The 23,582-nt window shown below is 36.8% G+C and overlaps 2 protein-coding genes across 6 annotated transcripts in view; both read right to left on the bottom strand.

Annotated features, from left to right (window-relative positions):
* The window catches only part of SMC5 (structural maintenance of chromosomes 5), a 72,933-nt gene extending 63,949 nt beyond the window's left edge, over positions 1–8,984 (bottom strand). For 3 of the 4 annotated variants that reach the window (XM_081067595.1, XM_081067597.1, XM_081067598.1), the window contains exons 1-2: positions 8,687–8,978; positions 4,293–4,434 (exon numbers count right to left, since the gene is read on the bottom strand). In XM_081067595.1, the coding sequence (XP_080923721.1) occupies positions 4,293–4,434; positions 8,687–8,859 (315 nt within the window). In that variant the 5' untranslated portion in view covers positions 8,860–8,978. Of the gene's footprint in view, positions 1–4,292; positions 4,435–8,686 lie in introns of all 4 variants that reach the window. The other variant, XM_081067596.1, reaches the window with a different exon arrangement.
* Positions 8,985–20,657: 11,673 nt separating this feature from the next.
* Positions 20,658–23,582, bottom strand: part of MAMDC2 (MAM domain containing 2) — a 128,897-nt gene continuing 125,972 nt past the window's right edge. Inside the window, exons 13-14 of one of the 2 annotated variants that reach the window (XM_081065259.1) lie at positions 22,097–22,181; positions 20,658–21,973 (exon numbers count right to left, since the gene is read on the bottom strand). In XM_081065259.1, the coding sequence (XP_080921385.1) occupies positions 21,909–21,973; positions 22,097–22,181 (150 nt within the window). In that variant the 3' untranslated portion in view covers positions 20,658–21,908. The remainder of the gene's footprint in view (positions 21,974–22,096; positions 22,182–23,582) is intronic. The other variant, XM_081065260.1, reaches the window with a different exon arrangement.

Raw genomic sequence — 23,582 nt, 5'->3', positions numbered from 1 at the left:
CAAACTTTGTTTTTAAATAAAATTTTACAATTTCTGCATATAGGCCTTACATGTCTTTTGTTAATTTATTGCTACGTAACTTGTACTTTTGTTGCTGTTGTAAACAGTATCTATTTTTAACTGCATTTTTCTGTTCATTGTTAGTGTACAGATCTATGATTTGTTATATAATCCTGTATCTAGCAATCCTGATAAAATTCCACGTTAATTTATCAGAAGGCTTATCTAAAGTTTTTGTGGTTTTTCTAACTTGTATCTTTTCTTTGTCTTACCCTACAATTCTACCTAGAACTTCCTGTACAATGGCTGAATAGCAGTGACAGGAGTAGGTAACCTCAACTTATTCCTGAATTTACATTTTCACAAATATCTTTTATTAAATTAAGAAATATCCCTTCTTTTCCTAATTTGCTGTTTTTAATAAGAACTTACTGTGGAATTTAACTGAATGATTTTTCTCTATTTATTGAGATGATCATATAGTTCTTTAAAACATGGTATGTTAATTTTTTCTAATGTTCAATCAATCTCTCATTCCTTGAATAAATTCAATTTGGTCATGATATATTATGCATTTTCTGTATTATTAAATTCAGCAGGCTACAGTTTCTGGGTTTTTGTTTTTGTTTTTCTTTTGGGATTTTTGCTTCTGTGTTCTTGAGTGAGACTGGTGAATAATTTTCTCACTGATTTTGGTACCTAGAGTAATATTTTCTATGTAAAATACGAAATTTTTGCTCTTAGAACTAATCCATGATTGTCTGGTGTTCTGTGAAAAATTAAACAGCTTATTTTTTCATTTTGAGTCAATTTTGGTAATTTATATGGTTGGAGAAACCTAAATATTCACTTTCTAAAAATTTAAAATTTATTGCATAAAGTTGTTCATAATATTCCCTTATAATCTTTTAAATCTCTGTTGCATTCTGGTACTACCCTGGTAGTAGTCATCAGGACACTTCATGAATATTCTGGTTCTCCTTTAAGCCCATAGAAGAACTGCATTTGCTCATTTTCTCTGATGCAAGGTGTGTGGCCTTTTGACTTTCTTTGACCAATGAAATGTGAGTGGAAGAAATATGTGTCTTTTTTGGAGGCGTTTTAACAGCCAATTCCCTTTCCCAATGCGTACTGGGGATTGTTTGGATCACAGTATAACATACCTTAATGATTACTTTTTTTCATTCCTTTATTCCCTCCCCCATCTTCTCAGAAGTTACTGATTTCATTAATCTTTTTGAAAGCAATTTTTGGTTTTGTGGTGCCTATTATATCATTGTTAATTATTAACTTCTGCTCTGATTTTCCAATTTCCATTAAGATTTCTTCTTTGATCTGTGTATAATATGGAAGTATATGTTTTATTCTGAACAAAAGGAAAAATTTTAGTTATCTTTTTGTTATTATTTCTCTCACTAGCATGGTGGTCAGAGAACATAGTCTGTGTGGTACCCAATTCTTTGATATTTTTGATTTTTGATTTATGGCTCAGTCTATTTTTAGAAATGTTCCGTATGTGTTGAAAAAGAATGTGTTCTCTCCAATTTCAGAGTACAGTGTTTATATCTTCTATACAGGAATACCTCATTTTATTGTACTTCACAGATACTGCATTTTTTTAAAAATTGAAGGTTTGTGGCAACCCTGCATTAAGCAAGTCTATCAGTGCCAAAAAGATTATGACTCACTGAGGGTTCAGGTGGTGGGTAGCATTTTTTTTTTTTTAGCAATAAAGCATTTTTAAATTAAAGTACGTACTTGTTTTTCAGACATAATGCTATTGCACACTTAATAGAGTACAGTGTAATATAAACATAACTTTAGGTGTACTGAGAAACCAAAAACCAAAGAGTGTCTAAAGTGTGACACTCTTTATTGCAATATTTGCTGTATTGTGGTAGTTTGGAACTGAACCTACAGTATCTCTGAGGTATACCTGCATTCTTACTAATTTTTTTATCTGACTGATCTATTGATTACTACTAGCTCTCCCACTATGGTTATGCATTTGTTAACTTCTGGTTAAGAGTGCTGCTGTTTTTGCTTATATATTCTGGAGCTTGAGTATCTGAATTAAAATTGAAAACTGAATTTTCTGCTGAACTGAACTTTTCATCAATATTTAATGACCATCTTTATCACTAAAAGTACTTTTTGCTTTAAAGTCTATTTTGCTTGGTATTAATTCAGCTACACCTACTTTCTTTTGTATAATATTTGCCTGGAATGTATTTTTTTTATCCTTTTACTATGAACTTTTCTGTAGCTTTTTTAGATATGCTTATTATAAACAAAATAGAACTGAACTTTACCTACTCTAACAGACTACCTCGTTTAACAAGAATTTACACCCATTTATATTATTGTAAATACATCTGCATGTATTTCTACCTTCTTATTTTATGTTTTTTAATGATCTCATTTTCCGTATTTCTGTTTCTTTTCTCCTCTTCTTTTTTTCCCAAGACCCCCTAGGTTGTTTGACCAGTGGGGTTTTTTTTTTTTTTTTTTATTCCCATCTCTCATTCTAATTTTTTACCTTTCTTGTGGAGAATTTTTGGATTTCAATTGTTTAGTGGTTCACCCCAGAAATTTTAATATGCATATTTAACTTAAATTCTGAAGTTAATTGCTTATCTTAACTTCCTCCCAACAATACAAATCCACAGAATACTTGAACTCTGATCAGTTCCTTCCAGTTGTCTCGGAAGCACAATTCTATATTGTTTGATTTAAACTTCAAAAATTAGATATTAGTGTTGTTAGAATTTGCATACAATTTCCCTACATGTTTATCATTTCTTTGCTCACCATTTCTTCTTACATCTGAGACTTTCCTGGGATCATTTTCCTTCCTAAATTGTATACTGTCAAAGTTCCTTTAGTGAAGAACTTCATTTTCTTTCCCTTTGTCTTATCATTCTGAGAACATAGTATTACTGTGTTTGGTATTCTGTAATTCACTACAATGTGTCAACTTGTGTATTTCTTTCATTTATACTGCTTCTTGAATCTGAGAATTCAAACTTTTCAACACTTCTGGAAAATCTTAGTCATTCTTTCTTCAAATATTGACTTTTCCTTAGTCTATTATCTCCCTTTGGAGATACTTAAAAAAAAGGATTATCTTCCTTTACTTATCATGTCTCAACCTCAATTTTATTTTATTTATCTCTTTATCTCTATATTGCACTTAAAAAATGTTTTCAAGTATTTTAGGTTACAAATTCTCTTCTCAAATGTGTCTGCTTTGTTGTTTTACCTGCCCATCAAGTTTCTCTCTTCGAGTAATGTATTTTTATTTCTTTAAGTTCTATTTTAATTATTTTTTCAAATTTACCTAATCTTTTCATTACTTATTCCTTTGTTACACTTGCCACCTTCCTTTACCCCCTTAAACAAATTAAATACTCCTAGTTTTAATCTCTAACTCCAAGCTTCGTAGGTCTGATTGTACAGTCTGTTGTTTTCGTTAGCCTTTATTTTTGGTGATTCGTGTCCATCTATGTTTTGTGATTTTTAGTTATGGATTCATGAATTTCTTGGGACTTCATGTTTGAATTCTTTTGAGGATTAAACTGAAGGTAGTCTCCTTAAGAGGATTGAATTTGCTTGTGCCAGTGCCTGGTGGTATTACTAACTTTACCACTTTAAACTAAAATTAGAATTTATGATATTTAGGCCACACAGGTAATATGAATTCTGCCCTCAAACGTGTTAAAGCTTGTGGTTAAGAATTCTTTGCAAGATTTTCTTCTTTTCTCCACTGTATTCAGAGCTAACAGTGAAGTAAGTAATCCCACTGCCCCATTCTGAGGAGTTTTTTCCAGCTGCACACAGTATTTGGCATCTAGTTTTATCTTGTAGCCCTTCCCCCACCTACGGGACCTCCAATCCTGCGCATCCAATTCAAAGCCAGGCTTTAGGGTGCAAGGTAAGCAAATGTCCCTGAGGAAACAACTCCAGAGCTTGCTTAAGTCCTCAGATTCACACTACGTTTCTGACCTTGGTAAATTTATTTCACATTTCCACAAGCCCAGAAATACAATAAAAAAATTTTTTTTTTTTTACAATACCTAAGAATTTCAAGTGTTATGTACTTGGTTTATAACCCAAAATACTTCTAGAAATGGAAATCTCCTCCCAGCTTCTCTACCTGCCAACTCTTTCTTTATATTCAAGCACTACACGTTTGCTATACCCAAGGAATTGAGATGTAGGAATTGTTACTAAAAGCAAGTGACTGCTTTGATGAAAAAATAAATAAATAAAAAGTACTTATATTAACTCACCTTATCTGCCCGTCCCATGAAAGCAGGTTTGCCTGCTAATCCAAGGCAAATGGCACACACAATGCTGGACTTCCCTGTTCCATTAGCTCCAATAATCATATTCAAGTGGGGTCCAGGACATACTTCACAGATATCATATGTTCTAAATTATAAAGAGGTGAAATTACTAAGCAGAGAAGTGAAGAATATTTTCTTTACAAAAGCACTTTTTCTTGCTTTACTTTATCATTTTTCTACAGGCTCCCTCAAATACCTTTAAAAGCCAGCTAACTTACAAATTTAATGTTATTTATAGGTTAATAAACTAGAGGGGGAAATGTATCAATGGAAAAAATGAAAAACCGATAATGCTTAGCTAAAATAAAAACATCATTAGGAAAATAAAATTTCATATGCTCTTTTCAACTATAAGTCTGTTGAATAAAGCAAAATTTGATATTATTTGTCCTCTCTAACAATTATAATACATGAGAGAATATATCAAAGCTATTATACAAATAAAATAATTTAAAAAATTTTTTATGTAAGAGGAATCATGGCTCATCTTAAATCTGTGGATTTTACATTTAATTTCTCTTGAATTAAAATGCTTAATAGCAACTTCTCATATTCTACTATTACAATCCAATCAAATTATTATTCTAATTAGACAACTGAAGATATACATCAACCCAATGTTTTCATTTTACTATTAATTTTAAAAAATTACATTGGTTTCCTTTTAATAAGCTGCCAGAGATTCATCAAAAGATGCAGTGATAGTCCATGTTCAAATAGATTTTATTCCTGTGGGAGGAAACAAGAACGTATCAACCCCAGGTACTTCTGTACTATTCCCTTGTACTAGAAAGCTGCATGCTATCCAGCACTCTACCAGGAGCACATAATCCTTATTAGTCGCCAGGGACAGCTATGGCAAAATGGGAACGAAGCAAACTCTGACTCCGGTATTTTTCTAGCTTATCTTTGAATACCCTGAATTAAAACCCATAAACAATGTCCTGTTCCCACCGGGTTTTAGTTAGCTGCCAACTAATTCTCAAAGAATAAATGTCTTACCTGCTACTAACCTGCTACATATAGAATTTAACCAAACACCCTTCAACTTTAATACTCAAAGAAATTAATTTTGAAATGCCAGGTGGTAATAAAAATAAAAACAGGTGGTAAAGGAGAAGTATATTCTGGCAGGTTTAGAACCTCACATCTCTATAAAGCATCCATCTACTTTATCTTTTCAGATACGTTGTTCTGTTAGCAGCTGGGTCTTGAAGGAACCCCTTATAAGAGTTAAAATAAAATTAGTTTGGAAATTTCAGTCACCTGGAAAATTACCAGACTTGGAACTTCTTAATCCCAACACAGGAAGCCCCATTCTTTCAACACTTGAGTTTCCTGCTGTGGAATCTCTGTTCAACTGTCTTATTAAAATAGTGATGCAACTGGTATTTCAGAAAATAATAAAAACAACAGAAAAAAGCATGAGAATTTCTGGCCTATACAGTACACACATATATTATAAACAGGAAGAACTGCTAACAGAACAAAGCTTTTGCATTTAAAAAAATTCACCGTTCTGACACTATGTTTATTGGGAATTCCCTTTTTATGAGTTCTCTTTTCCTCTGAGCTCCCCTTGAAAGAACTATTGTCAAAGGCCCTCTTGTCAGTCTGTACATTAATATTCTGCCTAGTAGCTCATGTATTCTCCATGGCCTCAGGTAGCACCTACGTGCTGAAAGTTAGCCCAGATGACCGACAGATGCAATTACCACTTCAATAACCTTATTTGATGTCCCATAACAGTCACCTCAAACCTAACACATTGAAAACGAAACCTACCACCTTTCCTTCCAAAACCACCCTTGTAGTCTCACAGGGAATAGCACCATCATCCATCCCACTGCCCGTATCAGAAACCTAAGCATTAGTTTTCAGTCATCTTTGATTCTACCATCTCCGTTACCTCTACCCAAAACACCCCCCCAACACGCACACATCATTCAATCACCAAACCATGTTGGTAGACATGCAAATCTGATGCCACTTAGCTCTAGCTTCACCTTTGTCTACTTTCTATCTCCTTCCCCTATTCACTAATCAGACCTCTACTCAGGGTACTCTAAGTATATAAAGAATTTCTTTCTTCTTGACTATTTTAGGCTTCCTTCTCTCTCCAAGTCTTTGCGCATCCTGTTCCTTCTGCCTAGAAACCTCTCCCTCCACTCCCAACCCCATTTGTCTTGGTTCACTCATAGGATTCCTTCCTTTGACCATTCTCTTTCAGGCCATTTTGGTTGTCTAAGCCTACCCCTTACTTCATTCCTAAAACTCAAAAGTCCTCTTAATGTGAAAATAAACAAAACCTCACCCAGCTCTGCACTTTTCAGCCACTCTTGTTCTCCTCTTCATATCCAGGTTTACTTCCTCACACATATTCCTTCTTTTAGGACTTACAAAGTTTTCTTCTTCCACTGCTTTATCAAAGGGTCGAAGATGTTCTAATTGCTACATGCAGGGGGCTCTTTTCAAGTCCTGTATCTACTACATTGAAATGTAGTAGGTATTTTAGAAAAACTCTTTTCCTTGGCTTCTTTGATAATACTCTCCTACAGTTCTCCTCTTACCTCCCTGAACAGTTCCTTCTCAGTCAGTGAATTCCCCTCTGTCTAACCTTAAATGTTGGCATTCTCCTGGACTCTGTACTCGGCCTCCTATTCTTCCCATTTATATTTCCTCTTGGGCAATCTCATTTTTGCAACTTCAACAATCACCTATATACATGCTCCTAAATCTCTCTCACCTGTTCACATTTTCCTGTAAGCTCCAGACATTTATAAATACTGCCTATGGAAGGTCTCTTTTAAATGTCCCACAGAAAATTTCAAGACACAGGGCCCAAAAGGCATTTATTATTATTCTCCCCAAACTGATCCTCTTCAGAATAGTACCATACCTGACCAATCAGCCATTGCTGCATTCCTCTTACCCTCATGCTTCACAATTAATTTGTAGCCAGATCCTGTCAAATCTCTTTCCTTTCCGTTCCTACTCACCACCTGCTACTCATAGGTTCAAATCCTGGTCATCGCCTGCCTTCATACTGTAAAAATCTTGCCTCCAACCTTGCACCCTTTCTGAAGTATCTTTCATTCACACTGTTCCCAGAGCAACACAAATCGCATGCCATTCCCTACTTAATATGCATACCGGTTCCTTACAGAATGAAGTTGGAATTCCTTAGCATAGTAAACGTAGACCCTCGACAGTTGCCAACCTCTTCAGTATCACTTATGTCCACATGTTCACTCACCGCCTGTGTTGCAGCCTACTAAAATACTTGATGCTTCCGACAGATAAACTTGCAGGCGGGCCCTTCTGTCTCCAGTGCACTTCCCTTCTTTTAGGCCTTTCAGAACCTCCGTACAAAGCCCTTGCTCTCTGTTGTGGAAGGTATTAACTTCACCCTTTGTGCCCCCGTGGCCTCCCGATATAGACATTGTTACGATAAGTAACTGATTTGATGATCTTTGCCGATCCGGATTCACATAGTAATGCAGGTGCCTATTAGCTGTGTAAATGTGGGCAAATCAACCTCGCTGCGCTTATCTCATCGATGGAGACAATACAAAGAGTTGTTATTAGGAAAGAATGAAAGCACTGCATAAATAAAGCACCTATTTCTACACCTGGCACGTGACAGTTGCTTGGAAACAACTGTTGATGTGGTTCTTGCAATTCTGTTTCTCCTACACCCACACTACGCGCAAGCTTAAAAAAAAAAAATCCTCGACCAAAATGAACCCACTGTAAGGTGCTGTAAGAACACGGTATTTGTATGGAAACATATTACTAAATCCTAACATGACTGTGGTGATTACGGTGTGAAAGGAGAGAGGAGCCCAGGAAAGAAAGACGGACTTGTAGGTGTCATCGCCTGCGGGGAGGCCCAGTGGCTGCGAGCGCTGACTTGCGCGTCCATTTCTACCTCTACCCCGCACGACAGTCACCGTGTCGCCACCGGGCATCCACCTACTGCTTAGGAACCTGCCACATGAGCCGTGTCACTGTTGCCTCTGGTGCGTCCCCAGGGCCCATAGTCTGGGGAATCGCAAGTTCCGCCCTCCCTCTGCGGGCCGTGCCTTCCGGGGAGCAGAGCTCTAACGCCCACGACGTCCCCTGCCCGCCAAAGGACGCCTTCTCCACGACACACACCTGGCACCCCCCCCACAAACATCCATCGACACCGCCTAAATGAAAACCCCCACGGCGACCACGACGCAAACTCACCGCCGGAGCCACCAGCCCGGGACACATCCCCTTCCCACACGCACGCAGCGCGCAGCCCCGGCCCGCGGGCCTCCCCCGCCGCCGCACGGCCTCCCGCCACTCACAGGAAGTTCTCCATCGCGATGCGGACGATAGAGCCTTCCACGAACGGCCCGGACGGCAGTGGGGGCGCGGAACTCTTCCTCTTGCTCGGGACCTCCGACGAGGGATCTCTCGGGGCAGCCCTCTTGGAGGCCAGGGGGGTTGGAGTGGAGCTCTTCCTGCTCGGGGCCGCCATCCTGGCTTCCCCTCCGCCCCGCAGCGGCTTCCGTTCCCACCAACCCGCAGCCCCGACGTCCCGCTCCCGCGCGATCTGCCAGGCGCGGGAGACCGTCCGTGACTCCGTGTCGCGCCTGCGCAGTCCCGGCCAGATGGCGTCACGGGCAAGCCCCGCCCTGGGCCTGGAACGCATGCGCGAACGAGAACGCAGGTGGGCGGGGGTGGGGACGAGCGGGATGCGGCCTCGGCGATTTCTCTGTACGTTCCAGCATTTTTTTCAGGTTTGTTTTTTTTTTTTCTTTTAACTTGGAGAAAGATGTCACTTACAGTTAGGATTTTGAAAGCCCTTTTAGCGCTCCAAGGAAGCGGATACGCGAGGGGAGAGAGGCGTTTGCGGTGGCACCCGGGTCGCTGGGACGGGCTAAGGACCCAGGGTCGGGGACACCCAGGCGGGCGACGTGCGACCAGCCTTGTGCGGATTCCGCCGGAGTGCCTGCCCGCCCGAGTGCACCGGGACTCGCAGGTCTTTGGCTCTTCGTCTTCTAGTTTGCTTCCCGTTTGCTTTCAATCAGGTCCCCGTGTCAAAAAAAAATAAAAATAAAAAAAAAGAAAGAAAAGAAAAGAAAAAAGAAAACTCTTCCCAATGGCTCCCTTAAAGCATTATGCTAGGTCTCTGCGCTCTATAACTTGTGCGAAGATCACCCCGCACTCCCCCTTCTGTGCTGTCCACCTCTCACTCCCTAATGGGATGCGCTGCTCACATCCATCTAGTAAACACCCGCGTTAAAGGTGACGTGCACTGAAGTCTTCATTCACTCAGCTATAATAATTAATGCCTAACCTGCAAGAGGCTGGGGCTGCCGGCAGTAAAGGAGCCAAAGCTGCGTGTCTCCCAGCTTACGTTCTGGTGGGGGAGACAAAAAGAACAAGCGAACCAACTGACGATCACCATCATTTCTGGCTGTGATAGGTGCTATGAAAAAAACACCCAAAACAATGACGTGTGATGGGGGAGGCACGGAAGACCCGCCAAAGGAGGTTGACGTATGAGCTAAATCCTGAAGGAGTGGGAGCCAAGCGCGTAAATAAGCAAAGAGCAATTACAGGCCAGCACAACGATGTTGGAGGAACAAAGGCCGGTGTGGCTGCAGTGGAGTAAACACGGTTGCAGAGCAGAGCTTTGCCCATTGTAGCACAGATGAATTTTCAAAGCAATGGGAAGCCAGTGGATGGGTTTAAGCAGGAGAGGGACATGAGCTAGCTAAAGTTAAAATGACCACTCTGGTTGCTGTTTGGAGGGGTGACAAATGGAAGTGGGGAAGCCAGTTAGGAAGCTAATGCAGTAGAACCCTGACTTCTGACTCCTGGACCAGTGCTCCTTTCCCAGGTCTCTGCTTCTTCCTTTCATGCAAATGGAACCCCCACACTCTCTAAAAGTTATAGCCAAAGAAAATAGAACGAGTAAAAAAGCGTGTGAACTTGTCAAGGTTACTAGAAATTTTTAGAAAAGCAAATTACAATAAGAATAATTTTAAAACTGTTCAAATGCCAGGAAATAAGAAAAATACTCAGTGTTTAGGAAGGCACTATACTGTTATTCCCTATCTTGCTAGAACACATGTTTTTAAAAAGTAACTTCGGAGGCGGCGGTTAGCTCAGTTGGTTAGAGCACAGTGCTCTTAACAATAAGATTGCAGGTTGATTCCCCACATGGGCCACTGTGGGCTGGGCCCTCCACAACTACATTGAGACAACTGCTTGATTTGGAGCTGATGGGTCCTGGGTAAACACACTTAAATAAATAAAATAAAAAAGTAACTTGGGACCCTGCTTCAAGAACCTTAGAAAAGTCTAATTCTTTGAAGAAATAACTACATTTGGGGGAATCTATCCTAATGGCAATTAATATAGGCCGTGGTATTGAGAGTTGAAGGCAGGGAACCAGTCTGATTATTTTTGTACCATCACCAGTTTTTTAGTGAATTAAATTGTGCTTATAAATGTGAATGTTGAGAATGAGCCCCTGAACTTGTGATGACCCCACACATATACATACACTATGAGTTCTTGTCTAAACAGCCATCCAGTCATGATCTACCACCATCCTCTAAAAAGGAAAATGTTACTGGTTTTGCTTCTTATTGCAAAAGTAATACATGTTAAATACAGAAATTTGGGGAACACAGAAAACAAACGTATACAAAGTAAAAATTACTCATAATTCCTCTACCCAGCCGAATCACTGTTAAGATTTTGGTATACCTTTTGATGTCTTTATACTAGTATGTGTATGGTATGCTCCTTTCACTAAAAAAAATCAGGATGATACTGCACAAATTGTATTATACATACTATTATTTAATCTCATTTTCTCACTGCATATATTATGAATATCCTTCCATGCCATTAAACATTTTTTCTGTGACATAGTTTTAAGTAGCTATGTAGTATTCCATTAAACAGATGTCCTGTAACGGATTTAAGTGCTTCTCCTTTCTTGGGCTTCATGTGACTGGAAGTTAGCATAAACCCAGGATACTTGGTGGACTATTGTAGCTCAGTGCTTCCTAACATTCTTTAAAAATTTTCTGCACCTGTGCAAATATACACATTTATCTTGCCACATGTGGATTCTTTAATTCCACTGGTGAAAACTGTCTTGCAAAGGGTGGTGTTAAAGATACAGAGGGAGAAATTCTTTAGAAAGATGATCAATTAACCAGAATGTGTCAATGAGTGAGCAAGCCATAGTAGCTAATCCTACACTTCTCAGGGTTTAAATTCCAGTCATAAGCTGAATTCATCACACCCCATCTTTACTAGCTAATAGATCTAACAAGGCAATTATATTTAACTTCCTACTGACCAAGGAGTAAGTGACCAGGGGCCATTTTGTATGAAGGCCTTCCATTCTACCAAAACTTTAAAACGGATGCAAAAAACAACCGGCAGAAAGGGGCAGGGTCAAGGATTATAAATGTATTTCACTTCACCATCAAAATACCATCTTCTGTGTTCACTTTCCTGGCTTCACATCAAGTCCTTGATAATGGTGCCACAATAGCAAGAAGCTGGGGCAAGATGCATTGAATGGGACTCTGCTGAGACCATCTCGGACTGAGACAGTTCACTATTCCAGTTCTAAGAAGAACCCTCCCAGGTTAACAAGAATAATTTCCTCTGGCTTATATACCAAGTCAGAGGAAAAAGTACTTTTGGGCACGTTCATAAAGTGGAAAAGTGAACCCTCATGGCTTGAAAGAGAGGGAAGGAGCAGATACTAAAACCTAAGACCTTGGCACTGAGGAACAATCCCCCGCTCCCCTGCTCCCCCAAACTTCCTGTCATACACTCTTTCTAACAGACCTAATTAAAGAACTCATGGGGGAAGATCTAGGCAAGGATGAGGGATTCTGGGGAGAATCAGCACCCTTCCTCAGCGGAACAAAAACCCCATACAGCAAGTTTCTGCTAAAGATAAGGATACCTAATCTCTAAAGTTTTTAAGTTGTTTCAAACATCATAAAAACAATCAAAATATCTGGTTCTTACTGTAGTAATATTAGTAATAGCTAACACCAACAGCATTTCCCATAGACCAGCTACTGTTCTAAGTACTTTTTTATAATGCATTTCCTATTCTGGATCAAAGTCTCAACAGATTTGCCTCTTTCCCAAATTTCCATCTCTTGGATACAAAAACCAACTGAAAGGTAAAAAAATCATTAGGAACCAGTATCAGGTTTTAAGTGTTCTTTGTGATGTGTCATGATAGAAAGCCTAGAGTTAAATACGCCTTCATTTCTTTTTGAGAATATAAAATGGGAAAACAGTATTAAATTGCTCCAGAAGGAATTTATCTTTAATTTCAGAAAGATAAAGAACAAGGTGCTAAAGCATTATGTGTCATCTTCTCTGCAAGTCCTTGCAAAATGAATTGATAGTCCTTGCCCAGGCTAGGTCTGGAGCTGGGGGAATAGCAAGCGTTTCCCCTCACACCTTGTTACTTCCCAAAGGAAAGAAAGTTGGTAATTGTTAAAACTGTGGAGAATCTGTTTCAATTAGCTACATGAATTATAAAATGAGTCCTTTGGTATCAGTCACCAAGAGTGACGTTTCATCTCAGCCTTTCCACAAGCTGGGGTGCTGTTGAACTCTCCCATAACCTTGTTGGTTTTAAATTCTCACTTCCACAACTTTGATTAGTAGCCATAAAATTCTTTTTATAATTAAAACTGTACTTGTTTTTGTTATTATTTTAGGAAGTTTGAAAATCCAAAAAGCACACAGCAGAAACTAACAACCGTACATCCCTATTTGTGCATTCGAGAATTAACACTGTTAACTATTCGGCATGATTTCATCCAGTATTTTTTCTTTAATCAACTTTGAAAAAAAATTACACAGGGAACACATGAATATATTCTTCTCTTAAAAATGAGAGCAATGCAGATAAAATTAGTGTGCAGTTGACATTTTTTTTCTTAATCTTGATCCTGCACTCTTTATCTCCTAGTTAACTACTCTTAGATACTCGTTCAGTGTGTAATGTAATGTCCTTTAAGGCCATTTTTATATTTTACATGCATTTTAACTACAGAAAATATGGTGTAATATTTTGAATGTGAATGCATCACATAAATATATGACATAGACACATAATGTATTACATGTATACATTATTAATATAAAATATGGTAAGAATAGTTATACAACTTGGATTTTCATTCAAAAATATAATTCTGAGATATATCCATTCTAACTCATGTAAATCTAGTTCCCGTTTAACTTCTTTAGGGTTTTTCTATGAATGTATCACACTTTATCCATTACTCTGCTGACCTGACATATAGATTGCTTCCAATTTTTCATTTTTACAAATATTGCTTCAGGGAACATCCTCAGACATATCTTTATGTATAATATGTGTTAGCATTTCTCTAGAATAGATACCAAGAATTAGAATTGCTAGACCATATATCACACTAATTACTTTCCTTCAATTTTTTAGTACTGTTGCTTGTGGCCATTTTCTTATTAATTGTGGTTATTTGAAAATATGTCAGAAAAATATTTCTCTTCTTTTCCCTTTCTTTAGCATTGGCTTTGGCTCAGTGGTTATTTTCTCTCTCTCTCTCTCTCTCTCTCTCTCTCTCTCTCTCTCTCTCTCTCTCTCTCTCTCTCTCGCACGCACACACACTCACACACATACACACCTCTCCTTTACACAGTGCCCTCTCTTTTTCCCACTGGATCTGGGTTCTGTGGGGCCTGAAGCTTATATAAGTTGTGAAGGCCACTCTGGAAAAATACAAAATTACAAATATAAAATAGTGATTATTTATTCAGAATGACAGAACAAATCACAACTTAGCACTATTGACATTTTGGGTAAAATAAAATTGTTTGTTGAGGGAAGAGAAGGCTGCTGTCCTGTGTGTTGTAGGTGGTCAGCAGCAGCCTTGCCCTCTATCCACTAGATCCAGTATGACCTCCCCAGTTTTACAACCAAAACTGTCTCCAGACATTAGCGACTATCCCCTAAGGGGTAAAATTGCCCCAGGTGAGAACCACTGTTCTAATCCTACCCACTCTTTTAGAGTACAGAAAAAGAAGCAAACCTTTCCAACTTCTCTTATGACTCTAATTGTGTCTAAATCCCCTACTTTCTAAGGAAATTAAAGGAAATGAAAATTTCCTGTCTGTCTTATTCATTAACATATATATATATATATGTCATATATATACATACATATATATATATATATATATATATATATATATATATATATATAAACCAATGTTCAAAACAGTGAATACTTCATAACCTAATTGGGTATATTACAGGAATTAATTCAAGGTAAATACTAGCAAATTAAGTCAATTAATGTGATTCTTTACATTAGAAGATTACAGGAGAAAGACTAAAGCAGTAAAAACATTCAGTTCTTTTCAACACACACGCATGGGTAAAATGTCTAGAAAACCAATAAAAGGCAATTCTCAAAACCTTTAGCAAACTCATATTCTAAGATAAAATGTTTAGAAATATTCTCTTAAATTCTGGAACAAATCAAGGATGATGCTATCACTGCTTCTATTGAGCACTACATTGGGTATCTTAGCCTGCCAAATAAGTTAAGAAAACAGGACAGATAGAGAAATTGAATATGAAAAACCCAAACTGGGCTTATTAAGAAATCTGACCTAATAGTAAAAGAAAATTATGGTAGGTGGAATAATGGCTCCCCAAAGATACCCATATCCTAATTCCTGGCACTTGAAAATATGTTACCTTTGCAGATGTGATTCAGTTAAGGATCTTGAGATGGAGAGACTATCCTGGATCATCCAGGGGACTCCGCATAACCACAAGTGTCCTTATAAGGGTGAGACAAGCGGGTCAGAATCAGAGACATAACAAAGAAAGCAGATGTCAGTGATGACACAGCTGGAAGGGGGCCATGAGCCAAGGAATGTGGGAAGTCTCTAAAAGCTGGAAATAGCAAGAAATGGATTCTCCCCAGAACCTCCAGAGAGAACACAACCTTGCCAACAACTTGATTTTAGCAACATGAGGCCCACTTTCAGAATTCTGCCTTCCAGAACCATAAGATAATAATTGTGTTGTTTCGTGCCAAAAAGTGTGGCCATTTGTTACAGAAACAATAGGAAATGAATGTAAATATAGAGTCTGTTTTCAGAAGTAATAGAGAGATCAGCAATTTTACTAGATATAATTCCAGATGAATCAAAGAAAAAAGTAATAGGTAAAAGTTTAATTTTTTTAGAAGAAATTATATAGGAATATCTTTAAAAACACAGGGTAGGGAAAAATTTCTTAAATAAGACAAAATATCTATAAACCATAAATAAAATTAAAAGATTGTTAATTTATACAGATTAAAAACTAAGGCCTTTCATCAATCACATTTACCATATTATGAATGGGGATGGGAGAAGCCACAAGCTATAAAAAGACATTTGCAACATTTAAAACAAACAGAAGCTTAGTATCTGTAATATTAGAGAAACACTACAAATTTGGAAGAAAAAGATACATAGTTAGATTTAAAAGTGGACAAAATAAACAAGCATTTTGCCCAAGGTGAAGCATAAAAAGTCATAGATCATATGATAAGTTGCTCAATTTAGTTCATAATTAAATAAATGCAAATTAAAACCTCAGTGAAATACAATTTCATAATTATCAGATTGGCAAAAATTAAAGTCTGACACTATCAAGTTTGGACACTCATCTCTACTGGAAAGGGTCATATAGATTAGTGGAGCCATTTGGGAAGCAGTTTTTCATCATTTAGTTAAGCGTATGTACAGTAGAAACCCACAATTTATATGTTAGATACATAACCAAAAGAAATTATTTCACATGGGTATCTGGGTACTTCTACGAGAATATTTTGGCAGCATTGGTCACAACAGCAAAACACTAGAAACAACCCAACTATTCATCAATGGTAGAATAGATAAATAAATTACAGTATAATTATGTGATGGAATACTATACCACAGTGAAAATTCAACATGGCTGAATCTCAAAAACCTAATTTTGAGCAAGAAAGACAAATTACAGATATGTACATATAGAATTTTGGTATTGGTATTTTATATGGAATTTTGATATGTGGTACTTTTACTATCATTGATATAGATATACGAAGATCGGACAAATAAATTCGTGAATTCATCCTAGAAAAAGTGCTACATACCTCATTGCTGAATATCACTACAGTCACCTTCGAAGTACTCCCCTTGGTAAGCTATGCACCAATGCCAGCGCCTAGTCCACCCTTCAAAGCAATTTTGAGCTCTTTTTCTGGAATGGCCATCAGAGCTGACTGTCATCGTATTACACTTGATGTCCTAAATGTCAGCAAAATGTCTTTCTTTCAATATTTCCTTCATCTTTTGGTAAAGAAAGAAGTCATTGGGGGCCAGATCAGATGAGGGAGGGTGTTCCAATACAGTTATTTGTTTACTGGCTAAAAACTCCTTCACAGACAGTGCCCTGTGAACTGGTGCACTGTCGTGATGCAAGAGCCATGAATTGTTGGTGAAAAGTTCAGGTCATCTAACTTTTTCATGTAGCCTTTCCAGCACTTCCAAATAGTAAACTTGGTTGACTGTTTGTCCAGATGGTACAAGTTCATAACGAATAATGCCTCTGACATAAAAAAACGTTAACAATATTGTTGCAACAACTTTGCGAACTTAACTGTCAGACCGCGTATGTATATATTCATTTACTAGCATTGATTCATGAATATATATTCATTTTACTATTATTAATTATATGTATATATACACTATATACGAAAAATACATGATTTCTTCCTTGTTTATTTGAAAATGTCAATATTTTGTCCTTTTGAATGATAAAATTCCAGTTGACATTATTTTCTCTCAACATGTTAAAGATACGGTTCCATTGTTTGCATACTTTTCTCATTATTGAGAAGTTTGGCTTTAATTTTCATTCCTTTGTACTTCATCTGTATTTTCATTCTGGTTGCATTTAAATCTCTTTGCCTTTGGTATTTCATAATTTCATGATGTATCTAGGTATGGATTTATTTTTGACTTATATTGATCAGACTTTGTTAGACTTCCTGATTTTGAGCATTGTTATACATAACCAATTCCAAGACACTCTGAAATATTCTCTCTTTGAATATTCTCACTCCACCATTCTTTTCTTCTGGAACTCTTATTTTAATACACTAGTCTCATTCACTGTCTCCTTTATATTTTCCACTTCTTTATCTTTCTGTATGCTGCATTGTGGTTTATTATTTTATATTTTAGCTCATCATCTGTCTTTTGTTAGATACATCTAATTAGATATTTTCTTTTTCCACTGAATTTTTAATTTTAGTGACTATATTTGTAATGTGCAGAAGTTCTATTTGGTTCTCTTTAAAATCTACCTGCTTGTTTTTCATAGAGTATTGTCTTTTGTTATGCTTTCAACGCTTTCTTTTTTTCTTTTGGTCTCTAATTATTTTTAAACTAGTTAACGTGTCTATCAAAAAATGTCATTATATGAAGTCGGTTTATCTAATTCTGCTGTTCATTCACAGCTTATTTTTGCTTCTACTGAGCTGTTTCCCTAGGTGTTTTTAAATTTTGGGTTGAGTCCTTCCTTGCAATTTTGTATGTGGGAAACTTGTGCATGCTGTGTTCAGTGCATGCTCCTTTACAGGGGGTTTATATTTGTTTCTACCAAGCGCCCCAAGTGTATCACTGGTCAGGGATGTATTTTCATGTTAAATTTTTGGTGTGTGAATTTCCAGGCTATGAACTTTTGATAGACGAAAGAGACTATTTATACCCCTTATGATTTTTTTTGAAATCCACATGCATATTTGTACTAAACTAAATGCTTTTATTGAGCATCTGTGTATTTAATCTGGAAATATTTGTTGAGTATGCTAGGCAGTGGAAATACAAAATTGGCTGAGTGACATTCTTGAGGAAGAGGACAAAAAAGAAGGACATAAAAAGGACATTAAAACAAAAAGTTAGGTTCAACATGATCAATTTTGCTAGGGGTATGTATACAGGGTAAGTAGCACAGAAGAACCATTTGTAGTGGCTGGAGTAGGATGAGCAAAGGGGAAGGCATGGTGCTTGTTAAAATGAGCCTTGTATTCCTAGTAGTAAAGAAAAAGACGCTAAAGCGACAAGATTACGTGGTTGTTTTATCCTTAAGATGGCACTATAAACTCACATTTCCTTTGAAGAGAAAGAATACATAAAAATAACTCCAAAAATTTCACTCAAACCTTATAATATAAACTTGAATGGCTTTTGTGTGTCAGACATTAAGTGCTCGTGTGTATTATTTTCATTTAATCTTTATAGCAACCTTAAGAAGTAGAGACAAGTGTTTTGCCTTATTGTGCAGACTCGGGATAGGTGTCAGGGAAGGTGTAAGGGACTTGACCTTAATCACAAAGACTATAGGTGGCAAAGCCAGGATTTAAACTGAGACAGCCTGAATCTGGAAACTGCGCACTTCATCACCTCTTTATAGTAATCCACATGTTGAAAATGCAACATTAGAATGGTCAGTTATGAAAACTTTCTTTTTCCCCCCAGTTCTGGTTAAGTTGCACCAGAAAACATGTCCCCTGCCAGAGAATAAGTCAAAGAGTCCACGTCTTAGCCCTCGACAGTAACAGAAGATATCCTTGCACCTTAGATAGGTGCTCTGGCCAGACAGCAGCCAGGAGGCCGGCCCTCCCCTCCCTGGTCAGATGCCCCACCTAAGCCCTCCCATTGCACTCTGGGCACGTGACATCACGGTACTTAGCACTCAGAATTGTGCGGACCAGTTTAGACCTCTGTTTTCCTCACTAGCCTGTGGGCATCTTTGTAACCCCCACACTTGGTGTAATGCCTGGAGCATAGATTTCTCAACAAATCTTTGCTGAACCTTTTCTTCTTCCACATTAAACCAGACCTTGCGTCAGAGCAACTGTGTTCTCAGTATCCGCTTTTTCACTCCCTTCTATACATAAATAATCTCCAACGTAGACAGCAAATTATAGGAGAGAAGGCAATTTGTGTGAAAAAGTCGTTTCTATCTGAAAGAAACACTTGTGTGTTTAGGTGAGAAGTGGACTAAACGCACACTGGGTTTAACTTACATTGTTTGATTGTGTGCCTCCCCCAGGGCCATTTCTACACCTGAGAAAAACCCGCACTTATCCTTCCCTATTTTCATCCAGGTGAAATGTAGTTAGAATGAATGCCAAAGGCAACCTGGAACGAGAAGAGAAGCATCCAAAAAGCAAATCATCCAAAAGGAGCGTCAGTGAGAAAGAGTAAATTAATCTGCTCACCTTCCACCTCCTCTCTTCTTTTATGTGAACTTCAGGTTGTTTCTCAGCAACAACTGGTAATAATTACCTCCTTCCTTTCTACCCAGGTTCAAACCCAGGTTCAATCTGTGCTTGAACAGATTCAGTTTCCCTACTTTTAAAATGGAAATATCACTAGATCTACTTCATGGGTTGTTAACAGGATCAAGTGAGTGCATTCACATAAAGCTCTTTGAATAAGGTGTGAAAATAGTAAGTATTCAATAAATGTTAGCTATGGTTATAACTATGGATTTATGTAATCCATGAGCAAGGAGGCTGGTGAATGACTTCATTCATTCACCACATATTATAAACCCTTACCTATGCACTAGATACTATGTCCTAGAGTCACAATCTTTGTTTCTTTATTCAGTAGATAAGCTCGGGCCAGGTATTATACTTTGAGGAAATTGCAATATCTGGTATGCTGTTGAATTGGTCAACATCTTGAAAATTGTCCTTCCTCAATGTTTCAACTCTAATTAGGGATTTCCCTGCTATGGATAATTAATCATCATGAATAGAAAGGATTTGATTCATAAAACTTTGCTTTACCATAAAATTTATTTTATTTTCGCCATAACCCTCAGGATGTTTATTCTGTATAGTTGAGTATTTTTTGTTTTCTAAGTAATGTGGCATTTGGGGAGGTATAATGCTCTTTATAGATTAATTTATGGGTTTTGACATTCTTTAGTGGGAAAACCTCCCAACTCCATCAGAACAGTGGATTTTTGGCCACACAAAGCAGGAAGAGTTATGGGGTTTGGGGTCAGAAAGAACTGACTAAGTTTTTCCACTTAATAACTGTGGAATCTTAAGTAACTTTTCACTCTTCTGAGCCTTGGTTTCCTTATGTCTGAATAGGGATAATAATATCTCCATCTTGGAGGATGTTCAAAAGGTTAAATTCATTCATACATTCATTCATTTATGCAAGTATTTATTTTTGAGAACCTATTATATACCAGACATTCTTCTGGGTACTGAGATTATGAAAGGAAACAAAACAGGAATTCTAATAAGATAAAATTGGGGGGAAAATTGAGATTGTTTATGTGAAATAAAACACTTTAAAATTATTTATTCCATCAATATATGCAGTGCTTATGTCAACTAGTAGAAGGCTTAAGAAGCGTTTAATTGTGGCAGAGTAGAGATTCAAATTAGAATCTTCAGTGAAGTAGTAAAGATATTGTGATAAATAAAAAAATGTAGAAATGAGATAATTGCAAGTAAAGAGATTTTCAAATTACCTTTTATTATGTAATCTTATAATTTGGGTATACAAACATGTATATACAATTTTCTAAACATGTAAGTAAAAAGCAGTAGTTTAGTATATCTGCTGGAATTCATATTACTCAAAATCTTACCAAATCATCTATTATAGAAATCAGTAAAATTGTTTAACACATCCTGAAAATTCTTGGCTGTGTGTACATAAACATTTTCAAGCTTGCTTTATAGAAAAAGAGTGCAGTTTCTATCCATGTGTTCATAGTGACTTTCAAAAGTAGTTCAAATGGGGAAGAAAGATAATAGCAGTGTCTTGTAATACAGCAGTAATTAATACTGACTTACGCTGGGACATCCATGAAAGATCCTTTGTTATCACATGTAGTAAAAATATTTAAAAATCAATACTCTAATTTCTATGACTAAAACATAGAAAATAAGACTTTATTTTCTTAGAGTAGCTTGTTACCATGAAAAACTGCATTCATTCTGCAGATATTACTGACACCTCACATTACTTCTTTAAAAATACTTATGATATTTGAAATTCAAAAGGAAACCCACAAAACATTCTCCTCCCAATACATTCATTGAATGCAGATTTAAGTGAGCACATCTCATTTTGATCGTGCCCTTTATTTATGTACTTTAAAAATGACTATAATATAGTACATTTGTGTTTTTAACTGGTACCAAAATTAAGATGAATGATCTATGCATAACCAGTGGCCTGTATTTCTAGTAACAGTTGTCATAGGCAAAAAAAAAAAAAAAAAAGCCCTGAGTCAGTGTTTTTTTGCAAAAGTAATGAAGATAGTGCTCTAAAGTCATTTTATAACTTATGTAATAGTTAATACTGTCCAGTATTCATTTATTTTGCTTCCATTTTGATTGAAGAGAGGTATGGCCTTTGTGTAGTTAATCCAATTGAGATCATTTCTTAATACTCAACTTCATTTAAATCCTCAGAATATCCTGATGATTGCTGAGTTACATCTTCCATTTCTGTCAGAAGAAAAATAAACAATAATAGTTTTCTCTATTTATTGTAGAAAAATACTTAATTTGCATTCTTCTGATTTGAGACTATTGCAATCAAACTCATATAATTGGGAAAAAACCTGTTACCTGCACAGGGTCCCGCTTGAAATTTAATATCATCAATAGCAATGTCACTTCTTATTGACACGCCCCGAATGGCTTCAAAAATTACCTGAAAAATAACGAAGTTTGAATTTAGAAATAGAGTCATCGTTATAAAATCATGCTGGTCAGGAGCAGATGCAGGCTGTGGAAGATTAGATTGTTCTGAGGGCCCCCTTTAAGGAAAAGAATACAAAACCACACATTCAAATTTAGGTACAAAAAAAGGGAATGCTTATTTGGAATTCAAAGAAATTCACAACAAATTACTGGAGCCTTGGAGATTCAGGTCCCTTTCTTCTGAGATCTCTTTAGACAATTTCCCAGAAATGCTCACCTTAAAATGCTTCTTGGTAGCAATCTGGTTTCCCCTCCCCACCTAGAACATTCTACTCCCAGCACTCACAGGGCCTATGAAAGTGATGGGTCCAAAAGCTTACACTTTCTTAGGCTCACCATAAATCTACCTTGCACTGGTACTAGGTGGAAGAATTTAATATCACTGATGAGACCCATGTATGAACAGCAAAGTATAATAATTAAATTACCAAAAAATAATGGTTCACTAATCATGTTAAATAACTCAACATCCAAGAAAGCTCAAGAAGAGGGAACCCCTTTTATGGCTTTAGATCTAAGAAGAAAGTAACTACTCAAATATTCCAGTTCTAGGGCAAATAAATTACAATTTCTATGGCTGCTCCCCAAATGGTTAATAAAACACTGAATACTCCAGGGAGGTTGTTGGTAATAAAACATGTCCAAAAGACACATTTGCTCTGCTCATTTTATGAGCAAATGACTCCCCATTGAACGAGTTTATAATTTAAAGTAAATCAGACTATAAAGTGGAAAATTAATAATCATATGAAGCTATCTTGAAATTAATGACTCACCAATGCTTTATTGACAGAAATGTGGCAGAATAACATTAATAAAAATTCTAAGGACCCAACCCTAAACAAGAATCTCAATCAATGACAAGAGGGAAAAAAAATGTCTTAACAGATCTAGATAGGAAGATATATGAATACAGTTAAAAAGCATGTTGGTTTTCTGAAAAATAACAAAATCTGTTTTTGACCACCAAGTCTGCAATGTAAAGGGTAACAGACAAATTACCTGACGGAATTATATTCTTAATAGTCTGTGGTTGGGTTAAACATTTGATTTCATAAAACCTTCTCCCTTGAATTTCCTTAATACTTGGGTAATAACTATCTTTGGTGATAGCATTAAGATTTTCCTCTTGTATTATAGGGATACATCCTATTAGTAAATAATTGTGGTTGTTTAAAATTAAGATAAAAATATTTTTTCTTTTTATTTAAGTGTGTTGGTTTTTCAAATGGTTACTAAGAAATTAGGACATAAATACTTATTAAGTTGTTTGGACACAACTACTTAATAAATGAAACTGTTAGGTATTTCTTTTGGTCTAGGGGCACCAGAAAAAATTACTGAAACTAAG

This window comes from Rhinolophus hipposideros (genome assembly GCF_964194185.1).
Source record: "Rhinolophus hipposideros genome assembly, chromosome: 11".
Lineage (NCBI taxonomy): Eukaryota > Metazoa > Chordata > Mammalia > Chiroptera > Rhinolophidae > Rhinolophus > Rhinolophus hipposideros.
This window is presented reverse-complemented; position numbering and strand designations above follow the sequence as displayed.